The sequence below is a fragment of the Palaemon carinicauda genome, chromosome 36 (assembly GCF_036898095.1).
Source record: "Palaemon carinicauda isolate YSFRI2023 chromosome 36, ASM3689809v2, whole genome shotgun sequence".
NCBI lineage: Eukaryota > Metazoa > Arthropoda > Malacostraca > Decapoda > Palaemonidae > Palaemon > Palaemon carinicauda.
In genome coordinates this window covers 56,528,392-56,543,391 of record NC_090760.1, presented here as the reverse complement: position 1 = coordinate 56,543,391, position 15,000 = coordinate 56,528,392, and the positions used below count along the sequence as shown (strand labels likewise).

The window sequence follows — 15,000 nt, the reverse complement described above, 5'->3', positions numbered from 1 at the left end:
GAAGATGTTCGGTAATCTCATCCTTGAGGAACTGATCCAGTTGGATGTGAGACTTATCCATCACTCCACAAAGTTTTTCAAACATAGCGATGTTTCCAAGATTGATTTTCCGACGCAAGTTTTGCAGTTTGGAAACAAAGGCCCGAAGACTATCTTGAAAAAGGAGAACATGTGTTTCCCTTCCTTGAAGCTTCAAATTGAGCTTGTTCAGCTGGTCAAAATGTCGGCTAGGTACGCAACCCTTTTATTCCATGCTTCATCTTCGAAGTGGACAACAAGATCTTTCCTTTCTTGAGTCTCCAGGAATAGCTTTATTTCATCTTTCATTTCAAAGACACGATTAATAACGTTTCCTTTCGACAACCAACGTACTGCTGTGTAGAAGAGAAGGACTTCGTGGTCAGCGTTCATGTCTTTGCATAGTTCTTTGAATAGGCGAGTGTTGAGTGCTTTAGTTTTGATATAATTTACAATTTTGATTAAAGATTCAAGCACATCCTGCAGAGAAGCAGGGAGAGTCTTACTGGCGAGAGCAGATCGGTGAATCATGCAGTGGATGCTCTTTGCTTGAGGTGCTAGCTTCTTCACTCTCGATTGGAATCCTGATTTCGATCCCAGCATAGCTGGTGCCCCATCCGTACAAACCCCACACACGTTTTCCCATTGAAGATCTTCCTCTTGGAAAAAAGTTGAAACTTTTTCCATGACATCATCAGCTTTGGTTGTGGTTTCAAGTGCACTGCAGAATAAGAATTCGTCTTTAATGTCACCTGAATTAATGTATCTCACGAAGACAAGCAACTGAGAACATGAACTTACATCTGTTGACTCATCGAGCTGAAAGGAAAACAAAGTGGAACCCTTAATTTCAATCAAAACCTGTTCCTTCACATCCATAGACATTTTAGAAATGCGCTTCTGTATAGTATTATTTGACAGGGATACTTGCTGCATCTTTTTTGCACTGACTTCTCAAAGAATAAGATTTACTGCTCTCATCATGCAGGGTTTGATAAGTGTTTCTCCAATCCTGTGAGGCTTTTTTTGTTTAGCAATTTCGAATGCAATCTCACATGAGGCTTCCAATACGGTTGCACTCTGCTGCTGAAACGATCCACTTCTATCGAATCTTTGGCTTTTAAGACACCGTTCATGCCGTTTGAAGAAATTCAAAACCTGTTATATCACAAAAGCATGCTTGCCAGACACAACTCACCTCTACTGCTTACTTATCTCCTTGTTAAAATAAAGTAAAAATGTTGAATAATGCACGCTTTGGAACACTGACTAGTGGTGAGTAATTTACGAGCCGGGTATAAATTTCTTAATGCATACGATAGACACGTAAATAATAATAAAAAAATGCATGACTAAGAACAAATAGATACACGTGAAACATATTGCCAGAAGAGCGAAAAAGAAGCGTAATCAGCAAAAGGTTGTTACTCAAAGGTTTTGCAGAGATAAGTTCTTTTCTATAAATTTCAGTAGTTTTGTAAACCAAAAAATATAGAAAATTCAGACAGCTTTTTCATCTATCTCTTGATAACTTTGCTCTTACTTTTGGTAACAGCTCTACATTAAAAGATTGTTATTCGAAGGTTTTGTAGGAATAACTTCTTTTTATGAATTTTGTCTAACAAAAATACAGAAAATCATACAAGAACTAAAATAACAATAACTCACATAAAGATAGGCATCAAATTTATAGTAAATCGTAGCCACTTAGAAATCAAAGAGAAAACTAAAACTGTCAGAATAATCAAGTTTGTCTTCAATATTCAAGTCACAAGTGGAAAAGTGAAATAATCCACTCCGTAAATGACGGGAAAAATCTAATCCATCGTTTAAGAAACAACATATAAACGTCAAACAAAATACACAAACATAAGAAAAAAAAATTTTTTTAAACATGATAAACAAGAGAATAATAATCATCACTTAATAATAACTTACCCTAAAATATAATACCCACACAAAAATATACATATGAGAATGCAGCAAGGTATCACATGTAGCACAAGTTTTGCTTTCCACCGAAACAAAATAAATGTAAGAGCATGAAAAATGTAACTGATGAAATAAAATTAATGTTATCCTAAGCTACTTCTAACAAGGCTACGCGACCCCCCTGCCAAGGCTTCGTGACCCCCCAAGGGGTCGTGACAACCGGTTGGGAACCCCTGCCTTAGAGGCTTCAAAAAAACAAAAAGTAATAAATTGGGGAGAGGAAGAAGATAGGGCCTTTAACCATTTCAAAGCTGCCTTAACTAGCAATGAATTACTCGCATATCCTAGATTTAATCACCCGTTTTTAGTGACAACAGATGCGAGTAGCGTAGCTATTGGTGGCGTAGTGTCTCAACGAGATGATAAAGGCAGAGAGAGACCCATTTGTTTTGCTTCCCGGGCATTAAAAGGGGGCAGAAAAGAATTATAGTACATTTGATCAAGAGGCTTTGGCTATTCTTTGGGTTTTAGAGAGGCATCGGTTCCTTTTAGTAGGTCAGTCGATTGAGTTGCAAAGCGATCATCGCCCCTTACGTGATTTGTATTATAAAAGTGATTTGACCTCTCATCAAGTGAGATGGACTGAGAGATTGTTAGAATTTAATATAAAGGGTTTTCACCACATAGAAGGTAAGACTAACATGGTAGGTGATGCTCTCTTTAGAAGTGCAGTAATAGGAGTAACAACCAGGGCACAGAAGAGGAACTAAGAACGTAACCAAAATAGAGAAAATAGAGAACAGGATGACAGTTCTCTCGATGCACATACAGTAGATGGGGGAGAGAGAGAGAGAGAGAGAGAGAGAGAGAGAGAGAGAGAGAGAGAGAGAGAGAGAGAGAGAGAGATGAAAATATGTTGATGACCGAGGACATGACCAGGGGTGTCCAGAATTAATGCCCTGATGATGCAGGTTTGATTGACTTGGGAGGTTGGGACATGAAAGAAGTCCGAGAGGGACAGAAAAAAGAGGAATGGATGGAAAGGGTGCGAGCAGTGATTAAAGGGGAATCGGAGAGTTATCCGTCTTTTCTGAATGTGCCTCGTGATAAATCTTATATTGAAAATGATGTCTTATATTGTGCTTAGGAAAAGAGGGGAGAGGAGTTTTGTGCACGGGTAGTTCTTCCTCCCTCTTTAATTAAACGAGCCATCCACATTGTACATGCAAGTCCGTATGCAGGGCATTTAGGGATTGATAGAACATTAAGGAGAGCACGTGAATCCTTCTTTTGGTTAGGAATGAAAAAGTCTATAGAGTATTATATAAAAGGTTGTCATGCTTGTAACTGTTTCAGAAAACATAAAAACACTGTACCAAAAGCCAGAAAGTGGCCGATTGTTCCCATTAAATTTTATAGAGTGCATATGGATGCAGTAGGACCATTTCCTACTGGGTTAACACAACATAATAATATATGTGTTTTTGTGAATGCATTTAATCGGTACACTCATACTTGCGCAATGTTGGATAAATCTGCAAATTCATTAGCCCAGGCACTATGCTCTTTCATTACTAGGTTTGATTGCCCAAAAGTTTTGATAAGTGATAATGGTCTTGAGTTCATAAATAAGGTGGTGAAATCGGTCACGGACCTGATGAAAATTGAACACTTTTAAGTGACCGCATATAGGCCTTCAGCAAATGGCTTAGTAGAGTCGCATACTAGGGAAGTAGTGCAAATTTTGCATTACTTAGTGGCTGATGACCCACTTCATTGGTATGCCATGCTTCCTACAGCTGAGCTAGCTTTGAACATTACATATAATGCTTCGCTCAGGGGCACGCCTTTATTTTTAGTTTATGGACAGGATCTGTGTTACCATATACGGTTCTCATTAATTCGCAACAACTGCCAAATTATTCAACTGAGCAATACCGTGTATATTTATCAAATTCATAGAGGAGAGTAATGAACACCACTGAAAGGTTTCTGAACAGAGCTAATGAAAATCACAGCTCAAAGTATGTTGGTCGGTTCAAAACCGCACCGGTAAAAGTATTTGTGGGCGATCGTGTGTATTTGAAACGATTACAACATAGGAAACACAAACTAAAGCCAGCGTATTTGGGTCCTTACCGAGTAAAGATGGTTAAGTCTAACACAGTTGTGATACAAAGCATTGTTAACGGCGCAGTGTCTGAACATCATCAGGCACACATACATGTGGTACCTGAGGAGGTAGTTTTCAAAAGTGTTCCTCTTTACCCCTGCAAACGTGACATCCCTCGAGTTGCTGAGTAGAAATATTTTTTTTCCCTTGCTGCTGTTGTTGTTTGAACAGACCTCATTTCTTCTTTCGACGTGTTTTAAATAAACGTTATAATAACAATGTCTTATGTTGATGCTAAATTTCTAAGTAAGATGTTGTGGTAATTCTGCTGAGTGTGAAAATGCTTATAACATTGATGAGTGAACCTAAAAGCAATCAGAGGTTAAATAGGTCAAGTGAGATCCGTCAGGTGGATGCTGTATTCTTCATGTATTTATATGATTCCTGGTTGCTGTGGCCGGGGCGGTTCCTGAATTGCAAGGGGCTGCGGATTAAAGTTCAGCCTTGAGGATAGGCAGTGTTAGAGAATGTGTAGATGTGAATACCTCATACTTAATGTTATAAGAGAAGGCCGGGAAAATGAATAATTTTCTCGGGAAAACGGCTAGTGACCACCGGTTAAAAGTTGCAAGTGCAAGTGTTGTAGTGATTTAAATAAATGGTTAAACGGTGGTAGTGAGATGTGTTGCGAAATTGTGCCGTAAACCCGGACAAGTAAAATCGAGGGATGAAGGAATATCCATTCCTACCCCTGTCCCGCCCAAGAAGCCCGTATTGCCCGCAACCAGAGGGAGGTTATTGATGGTGTTATGATTTTTTTTTCTCTCTTTCGTTATTTTGTGTTTCGGTTGCTGAGGTCTTAAGAAGAAATGATTGGAATTATTTATATTGTTTTGTGTACATTTTTACATGCAATATTTAATTTTTTTATTTTTTTGTGGAAGATGTGTTGTTTTTTGGGGTGATTTCTATACATATATATATATATATATATATATATATATATATATATATATATATATATATATATATATATATATATATATATATATATATATATATATTATGTTGCATTTCTTTTTAGTACATGCCATGCCTATTCCGGGTTGGAGTGTCCTCCATATATCATTGACTAGTGAGGGCGAGTGTGCACCTCCTCCCGGAGCGAGGAGCTGTTGGGTGGGGGGGGGGTGTAATGTCGTAATTCGTGTATGTAGATGTCTTACATATCAATGAAAATGAACTCAATATTCATGAGTATTCCACAAAAACCAATGTGTCTGCATGTTTTGCAATGGCTGCATTTTGATAACGAAGGCAGTAGTTAATTGCCGATGAGCACTCGAGTTGATAAGTCCCTCCCCTTAGAAGGTAGATTGTTTAATGTGTACTTACGAACAAATCTTTTATAATAAATGAAGAAAACCAATATGCTGACGTCTGATTATCCGTCTACACGGGTCATATATATATATATATATATATATATATATATATATATATATATATATATATATATATATATATATATATATATATATATATATATATATATATTAAAATATATATATATATATATTTATATATATATATATACGAGGCCTGTCTAAAAAGTATCCGAGTTTTATTTTTCCCGTGCGAAATAGAGACGATAGCGCGGCGCCACTCTGCACAGTGAAGGAAGACACCTTCATGCGCATGCATGAATTTTTTCACCACCATCCAGCACGTCAGTTGCTGCCTGTCGGTCACTGAGTGAGGTGCTACACAATGTGTCTGTCGGATTACCAATTCTCTCAAGATGAATGAACGTGTTGAGCAAAGATACTGCATCAAATTTTGTCAAAAGCTTGGTGATTCTCAAAGCGATACAATTCGTAAGATTCAGCAGGTGTTTGGAGAAGATGCGATGGGTGTAACAAAAATTAAGGAGTGATTCAACCGATTCAAAAGTGGCCGTGCATCAGCAGAGAATGACCAGCGTTTTGGCAGGCCCCAAACTGCTCGGAGTGCAGCTGTTGTTGAGAGCGTGTGAAATTTGGTGATGGCAGATCGTCGTTCGACCGTGCGGGAGATTGCCCAAGAGGTTGGAGTGAGTAAAGATTCCGCACATGCAATTTTGCGTGATGATTTGAACATGCACAGAGTGGCTGGGAAATTTGTGCCCAGGTTGTTGTCTCCGGAACAAAAGGACCTCCGTTTTCAAGTTGCAAAGGACCTTCTGGACACTGCCAACACTGATCCTCAGTTTCTGAACACCGTGATAACTGGAGATGAGTCATGTGTGTACGGGTACGACCCAGAAACAAAAAGACAGTCGTCGCAATGGAAGCATCCCGAGTCTCCAAGGCCGAAAAAAGCGCGACAGGTGCCAAGCAAAATGAAGGTGATGCGGACTGTCTTCTTTGATATCCGTGGAATTGTGCATCACGAATACGCACCGAAAGGACAAACAGTGACAAAGGAGTACTATCAAGATGTTCTCCGGCGTCTCTGTGACGCAGTTCGGCGCAAAAGGCCAGACATGTGGACGGCGAAAAATTGGCAACTGCATCACGACAACGGCCCCCCACACTCATCCCAATTGATCCAACATTTCTTGGCCAAACATGAAATTCCAGTCGCTCGCCAACCTCCCTACTCTCCTTGCGACTTTTGGTCGTTTCCAAAATTGAAGACGCCACTGAAAGGATCCCGTTTCGAGACTAGAGAAGAGAAAATGCGGAACGCGACGGCGAAGATGAACACCATTCCAAAAGAAGACTTCCAGAGGTGTTTCCAGCAGTGGATGGATCGGTGGGCTAAGTGTGTGCAAGCACAAGGGGCCTACTTTGAAGGGGATTAGGGTCCAAATCCTGTCAGGTATGTGAAATATTTTTTCTGGCATAAAGTCGGATACTTTTTAGACAGGCCTCGTATATATATATATATATATATATATATATATATATATATATATATATATATATATATACATATATATATATATATATATATACATATATATATATATATATATATATATATATATATATATATATATATATATACATATATATAAATATATAAATATAAATATATAAATATATATATATATATATATATATATATATATATATATATATATATATATATATATATATATATATATATATATATATATATATATACTCATATAATCATAATTAAAAAATAACATTCATCAAGTTATTGGATACTCTATAATTTAATTTCTTGGAGGTGTGTCACTGTTTTCTATAACTGGAAGTAGGTCGAGTTCGCGTATGAAAGCTACTCGTAGTGTTAGTGATTGATCGCTCTAAATTATCTGGTAATTATCTACAAGAACGGAAGGCTCTTTTATGATTAATTTGTCAAAGGAGAGAGAGAGAGAGAGAGAGAGAGAGAGAGAGAGAGAGAGAGAGAGAGAGAGAGAGAGAGAGAGAGAGAGAGAGAGAAGGCAACTTATTTCTTGTTAGGTTGTTTGTCATTATATTGCAGACAGTAGAACAAGTTGAAAAATTAGATGGTGAGAAAAGAAGTAACCTGAATAATATCCGATCATTATAAATGTGAAGTGAATGTTAATGTATTGTATCTAAAAGAGTGGAGATTTATGTTTTATGTACACTCGCCTAATATGTTGAATAAGTAGATCGTGAAAGAAAAGTAGGTTGATGAGATAAATGGCAAGTATCTTACTTGCTAAGTCTTTATTAATGCTCGAAGTTCCTGGTGCATATGTTGATACCGGTAAGACCATATGTTTAAATACTTTTCTTTTTAGAGAAAGTGACATTTTAGTTTTCATAATATCATTTTGTTTACCAAAAGCTCTCCATCCTATGATTATCCTTCCTTTAATTTCGGTCTCATGTCATGAGGAAACTCTTACCGTTTGTCATAAGTACAAATATTCATTAACAATACCTAGAGGTTCGTTCAAAATCCGTATTTCTTGTCTATGCCTTTTCATTGAACATTATCTTAGTTTTACTCATATTCATTATCAGTCCTATATTTTTGGTTTCCCTATTCCAATCTATCATCTCTTGCATCTCCTTCCCAAATTCACTAAACAAAACTATATCATCTGCAAACCTCAAGTTCTTAAGCCATTTCACATTAGTATTAATTATTACATTATTATCAATCTAAAACTTTCAAAACTTCTTTTAGGCATGGTGTGTATAATTAATGAGATGGGGTCTCTGTCTAACTCCCTCGTCAATTAGAATTTTCTCACTATCATTATATAGTTTCAGGATTGCTGTAGTTCTTGTATGGATATCACCAAGTCTTCTAACATAAGACGCATCTATTCCTTGTCTTTGAAGGATTAAATTATAAAATGAGCAACAATACCTCGTTATGGATGTAATATATAGGAACTATGCTATATTGAGGAAATTAAAATTCAGCATAAAAGATGAATCATATAATGGAAAAGAAAAGTCAGTTTATTTAAAAAATATTTTTGGTCGGCTACCATTGCCTTCCTCACTTTGGTCTGAATTCCATCAATTTTCCATTGTCCCTTGAACCATCTCACTCGGGATTGTTTTCGCGTTGCCCAAGATAAATGATCCTTCAAGAGTCTGATGAACTTCAGTAGAATACGGATGATTGCCTTAAGAGCATTCTGCTGATGGTCTTCCAAAGCCTAAAGTTTGAGGATGATTGAAGGCGAGGTAGGGAAATGAGGAAGGGAGGTCTTGTCTTGAAAGGAAAGATAGACCACTGTGCAATTCAAAAGGGAATTTCCTACGAGGCATTAGTCCTCAATAGAGAGTGAGCCGATGATAATGGATGGGAGAATAATTCATATATATATTAGCATGTAGTATACCGTTCATAAGCCATAAACACTTTAGGATGACCCAAATCTTCACAAATTGTAATTCCGGACATAGCCGAGTTCAGTTACATATTGTGAAGTAGTGAATGATTTCCATTTTACTCTTTTGCAAAATTTTCAAAGAAAATTAATCATCAACAGAATATATTTATTAATGTTTATCAGATTTATCCATAGAATCTCATCTTAAACCACAGATATCTTTAAAGGCTGGAAAGTTGAATATCTATCGAAACCCTTTAAGAATTAATACATATCAATTTGACAATTTCTTCTAACTTCTCAAACAAAATAATTCTCTTAACCCTGGAAAGGTATGATGGGTCGTATGCGACCCCTACAGCATTTTCAAAACCTTTTTTTTCCCCATAAATCATCAGCTGTCTCGAATATGGAAGTGATCGACCTGCAAGGGGTGACTAGTCTACATGCCATTGTCTGCTTTAGGAGTGATTTTCGTCTAACTTCCCTCCTTCCCCGTTTTTTTACCCCCCCCCCCCCCCCAGGGGTCGACCTCGACCCTGACATACCTTTATAGGGGTGAGTGATCAAACAGCAAAGTTATTACATGATTATAAATTGTCGAACAGTGTTGATACTTGTTTGGTTCATTATAGTTGGAAAGTGTGGATGGATGGTGTGTCTACCACTTGCATGACATTGGTTTTGGCTTAGATGCCATATATTGCCATGAGGTCCATTTTCCCTCAAATGCTAATTTCTGAATTTGTTTTATTTTTTGCAAATTTGATTTTTTTCTATTTATTTTGAATTTATCTTCAATAATGGCCAGCAGGCAGTATTCCCTCGGCATGGATGTCATCAACACACTTCTAATGGAGTTAAAAAGAGATGTTGATGATAATATGGAGTTTGCAGCCCCATTCTTCATTTCAAGTGGTAGATTGGGCTGTAAGAGTTGTTGCGGTCTGCGGCCATTTTGTTGACATACCCGAAAGGTAAGTTGGCATATCTCTATATATTCATGTTCTGTATAGAATTCGTGATATTTTGGCGTATTGTAATGCATAAATATCATATTTTATAGGAGATACAATGATTTTCATAAGAAATTTACATTGTGAAACTAGGCCGTCAAAAACTGACCTTTAGATTTCGCCCCTGATATAACAGTAAATTACATCTTAGTGCACATTTTATTATGTATTTCTGTTCTAGGATAATATGAGTTTATTCTATAAAAAAATTAGCCTCTTCCTATTTCATATGGGTACCCAAAAAAATTCATGAAATTTGGACAAATATTTTTGGCCCAAAAAGTTACCCTTTTTTTCTCATTTCAGATCTTGACTTCTATGGGTCCAACTCATTTCTAGCAATCACACGCTGTTGCTATGACATCTAAGAAGGTGTCCCTAAAGGGATTTATGTGTATATGTATATTTTTATTTTTTGTGAATATTTACGACAAGTCTTTTTTTTGTATACTTAAATTTTTATTATATTTCCAATAAAAAGTTATTTTGTAGATGGGTATCATTTATATTTTCAGTAGTTTTTAGCATTCTTTGAAGTATTTTTAGCAAGTCAAAAAATACAGATTGATGCATAACTAAATTTTTCCTGAATTTTTTTCGGAGTCGGGGTCTTGCGCGACCAAGTATACCCTTAAAGGGGTGTCCAAGGAGCGTACCTTTAATTTCAGTATTTGAATTGCAGTAAGACTAACTGTTCTGACTGATGAAATGGCAATATTATTGGTTTTTACGTTTCTTAGATTGGAAATAGAAGACATACCTCCAAATAAATGGTGAGAAAAAAATATTGACGGTCTATTAATTATTGCGTACGCCAAGGTTATAAAATCGATTAGGATCATCTATCTATTAATTTGTTTGCATGTCTGCCTGTCTGTCTATGAACAGGATTTCGTCAAAAGATTTCGTCAAAAATACTCGACAGATTTTGACAAAATTTTAGCACATATTGACCTTAGGTCATGGACGACCACAGTAAATTATGGAGATAACCAGATCCTGCATTCAAGATCCGAATTAGCATTCTTCACCATTTAAGGGATTGCGTCTAAAGAAATTGATGAATTTTGACGAAAATTCCACCAAATTAACTTTTGGAGATGATCCGGTTCCAGATCCAGAAATTAAATCCCGAGTTATTTGTGTCTGTGTGTCTGGGGACAGGGCTACATCAAAACTACTCGACGGATTTAACAAAATCTTCACCACAGATATATCTTAGTCCATGGATGACTCCATTAACTTTTGAAGATGATCCGGTTCCAGTTCGGGATTTTAAATACGGATTCATCAGTCTGTCTATCTGTCTTTGGACAGGGTTACGTCAAAACTACTCAACAGATTTTGACAAAATTTTCACCAAAGATAGATCTTAGTCAATGGATTGCTCCATTAACTACTGGAGATGATCCAGTTCAAAATCTTGACTTTAAATCTGGATTTATCTGTCTTTATGTGTGTCATACACATCGTTAAGTCAAAACTACTCGACGGATTTTGACAAAGTTTTCACCACAGATAGATCTTAGTCCACGGACGACTCCATTAACTTTTGGAGATGATCCGGTTCCTGATCCGGATTTTAAATCCAGATTTATCTTTCTCCCTGTCTGTCTATGGACATGGTTACGCCAAAGCTTCTCGACAGATTTTGACGAAATTTTCACCACAGAGAGATCTTATCTTATGGACAACTTCATTATATTTTGGAGATAATCTAGACCCTGATGTGGATTCTAGATCCAGATTTCAATTTTTCATCATTTCAAAGATGACATCAAAAGAAATTGCTTAGGTTGCAAGTCAGCAGAAGTTGTTTTTAATTTTGGTAAGGAGTCAGGTTATGTTGATTTCCCTTCGTATTTTGATTAGGAAATCAGTGCAGTTGCAGTGAAAACAGGGGCGTGAAAATTCTTGGTTTAGAGGATGAGATAAGATCCTCATTCTACATAGGCCGAAGGTCAGTAGATGTGTTTACCTCATCTTCAAAAGGAGGTCTTGGAGGCTCCCTGAGGCAATGTGGGCACATACAGGAGGGCGAGTGGTAATCTTTTACTTATGAATATACCTTTTTTTCCAGAATAAATGTGCAATTGCATGATTAGTTGGTGCTCTACCAGTCAGTGAGACTGGAAGCTGTTAGGGCTTGGAAATCACCTTGCTCTTACTGAACAGGAACTGGCTGTGCAGGGTCATGCGAGATAGACTAATAATTGATAGGTAGTAGGCTGGCCACGGCACCAGCCACCCATTGAGATACTACCGCTAGAGAGATAATGAGTCCTTTGACTGTCCAGAAAGTACTACATTGGATCCCACTCTCGTTACTACTCATTTTATTATTGCTTACAAATGCACCGAATAGTTAGGCCTATTCTTTCCACATTCTCCTCTGTACTCATACACCCTATAACACTGAGATTACCAAACAATTCGTCTTTTAGGGGGTTAACTACAGCACTGTAATTATTCAGTGGCTACTCTCTTCTTGGTAAGGGTAGAAGAGGCTCTTTAGCTATGGTAAGCAGCTCTTCAAGGAGGACACTCCAAAATCAAACCATTGTTCTCTAGTCTTGTGTAGTGCCATAGCCTCTGCACAATGGTCTTCCACTGTCTTAGAGTAGAGTTCTCTTTCTTGACGGTACACTCGAGCTCACTATGCTATCTTATTTCTCTTTTTTGAAGTTTTTATAGTTTATATATGAAAGATCTAATTTAATGTTGTTACTGTTCTTAATATGTTTTATTTTGATGGTTTATTACTTATCTTGTAGTTTATTTCTTTCCTTGTTTCCTTTTATTGCTGAGCTATTTTTCCCTGTTGGAACCAATGGGCTTATAGCACATTGCTTTTCCAAATAGGGTTATAGCTTAGCTAATAATAAAAATAATAATAATAATAACAAAATAATGATAATAATAATAATAATAATAATAATAATAATATAACTGAATCATTTACAAATACTCCTTATCAGTTATATAGCTAAAACTAACTAGATTTAATTTTATAAAAAGATGAAAATACCAGTATTATTGAGGATTTATAGGAAAATAGCTGTACAATTGATCCGATGACAATATCCGAAATGATTGGAGACAAACTTTTATAGTCTTGGGGACATAATTACATGAATAGTAATACTAGTATCGATTAGTGTAAGTTTCCTAGATCTGAGAAAGTGATTATAGTTACACCGGTTCTGGAAGGTGCTCTATATTATCAGGAATTAAGTTCAAACAGCCATACTTATAGAAACTATCATTTATTTCAAAAGTGCTAGATTGTATTATTCTTCAACCAGGAATTAGTCACTTACAAAGAATTGAATCACTACCAGATAACCAGTCAGCATACACACAGCTATTTGTTCTGTTGTAAATATGGTGCAAATGATAGAATAGGACAGATGTGCTACCTCGATATTGCTCGAGCTTATCGCTAGTTCTTATCCAGTTATGCATAAACTGCTACTTAATGATTTATAGTCCGTCGGTATTGAAGATCACGTTTTTAAATATGTAAAACACTATCTGGTTGACAGATACCACCGTGTACAAATTGGAAACTCATTCATCATATGACCCATTAATTCAACAGTAGGGTACCGCACGGAAGTGCATAAGGATCACTCTTATTCTGTAGCTATATTATCAGTCTATCAAAAGTTTTATAGAGTCATGAAGGGAAATTTTGACGATTTGCGAATAATAAACATTATTAGATCTTCATAAAAACGATGATATTTATGATACTTTTGAGACTTTAAACTAAATTTTACTAGGTTTAGTGAATGGATGAGTTATAAAAGTAAAACAAAATAAAAATAAAACTAAGTTTATAGTGATTGAAAGGTAAACAGCTCAAGAAACTTGAATGACATCCAAATTAATATAAAAAAACCGTATCTAGTAAAATTCATGAACCTAGCGTATATATTTTGGTTTTTGTAAAGAAGTATCTCTAAGAACATTCTGTAGAGAAAACTGTCATAAAATATATTATTACAAGGCCTGATTGCAGCAAATCCATTTACTACAATCTACTCAAAGTGCAAATTGAATAATAAAACAACATAATAAACAGAAAAAGGATTACCCTTTTACTAATTCAATTACAATAGCTGCCTATTAAAGATAAGGTGGAGATTAAGGTATGTGTAATAACTCATCAAGTTATCAGAACCTGACGTCCAAAATATGTAAGAGAATTGCTACATAACGTGCAGCCAACAAATTCTGTACACACTTGAATTGTTGTTGATATGCTAAATATTGAAAATTTATAAGATTAAGTGATAAACTGATTTTGCAGGTCTTGTAGGGTACATGGTTACACTGTGTGATATGACTGGGAAAACAACCCTTAAGTTAAAGTATTTGGTGGAAGGTAGCCACTACTAATAAAATATGAAAGTGGGATACATTTTAAATACTAAGCCAGTACCTGGAGGTTATATATATAGGAAACGTATATAATTGAAAATAACTTATACACAGAATCTTGTTATATCTCTATATCTGACAAGAATCTTGTTACTCTTCATCTGCATATTTTCATACCATCGTTTTGTCAGGGACTGGTATCTGTTAATACTGATACTGGAACTCGGCAAAGATATAGGAGATCATGAACCATCTGCAATTTGTTTGGCAACTCATTCATTGCACATATTATTGCAGGATTACTCCATCAACAGCAGTTTTAATGACATTGGCTAAGGCCATAGTTTTCATTTATCTGTGCTCTGGACAATCTCTCAAATTTTTCAGTTCAATATCTATCTAAAATAGCAAAAACAGATTAATCTTATGAGCGTTCTTGCTTTTAACTGAAGGATAAAACAATTTTTAAATGGTCTCGTACATTCAAATTTTCCGAGGTCGAAAGCCAAATAGCTACATGTTTGGTTTTGTAGTGGTATGTAATATATATCCAGAATTAAGAATTCAATTTGTTGTTTGTTGAAGTGTGATTTTATATTTTTATCAAAGGAGATAATCAGTCTCCACAAACAAAAAGCCATAAACAAACACGCGAAAAAGCATCAGTGTAATAAATATAACCAAAATACGGTATG

The 15,000-nt window shown here is 36.0% G+C and overlaps 2 protein-coding genes across 2 annotated transcripts in view; both read right to left on the bottom strand.

Annotated features, from left to right (window-relative positions):
- Positions 1–1,154, bottom strand: part of LOC137628647 (zinc finger BED domain-containing protein 5-like) — a 1,582-nt gene extending 428 nt beyond the window's left edge. The window contains exons 1-2 of the mRNA XM_068359800.1: positions 1,074–1,154; positions 373–837 (exon numbers count right to left, since the gene is read on the bottom strand). Of these exons, the coding sequence (XP_068215901.1) occupies positions 373–837; positions 1,074–1,154 (546 nt within the window). The remainder of the gene's footprint in view (positions 1–372; positions 838–1,073) is intronic.
- A 13,255-nt stretch (positions 1,155–14,409) lies between these two features.
- Positions 14,410–15,000, bottom strand: part of LOC137628646 (uncharacterized) — a 12,821-nt gene continuing 12,230 nt past the window's right edge. Inside the window, exon 5 of the mRNA XM_068359799.1 lies at positions 14,410–14,521. Coding sequence (XP_068215900.1) covers positions 14,410–14,521 — 112 coding nt within the window. The remainder of the gene's footprint in view (positions 14,522–15,000) is intronic.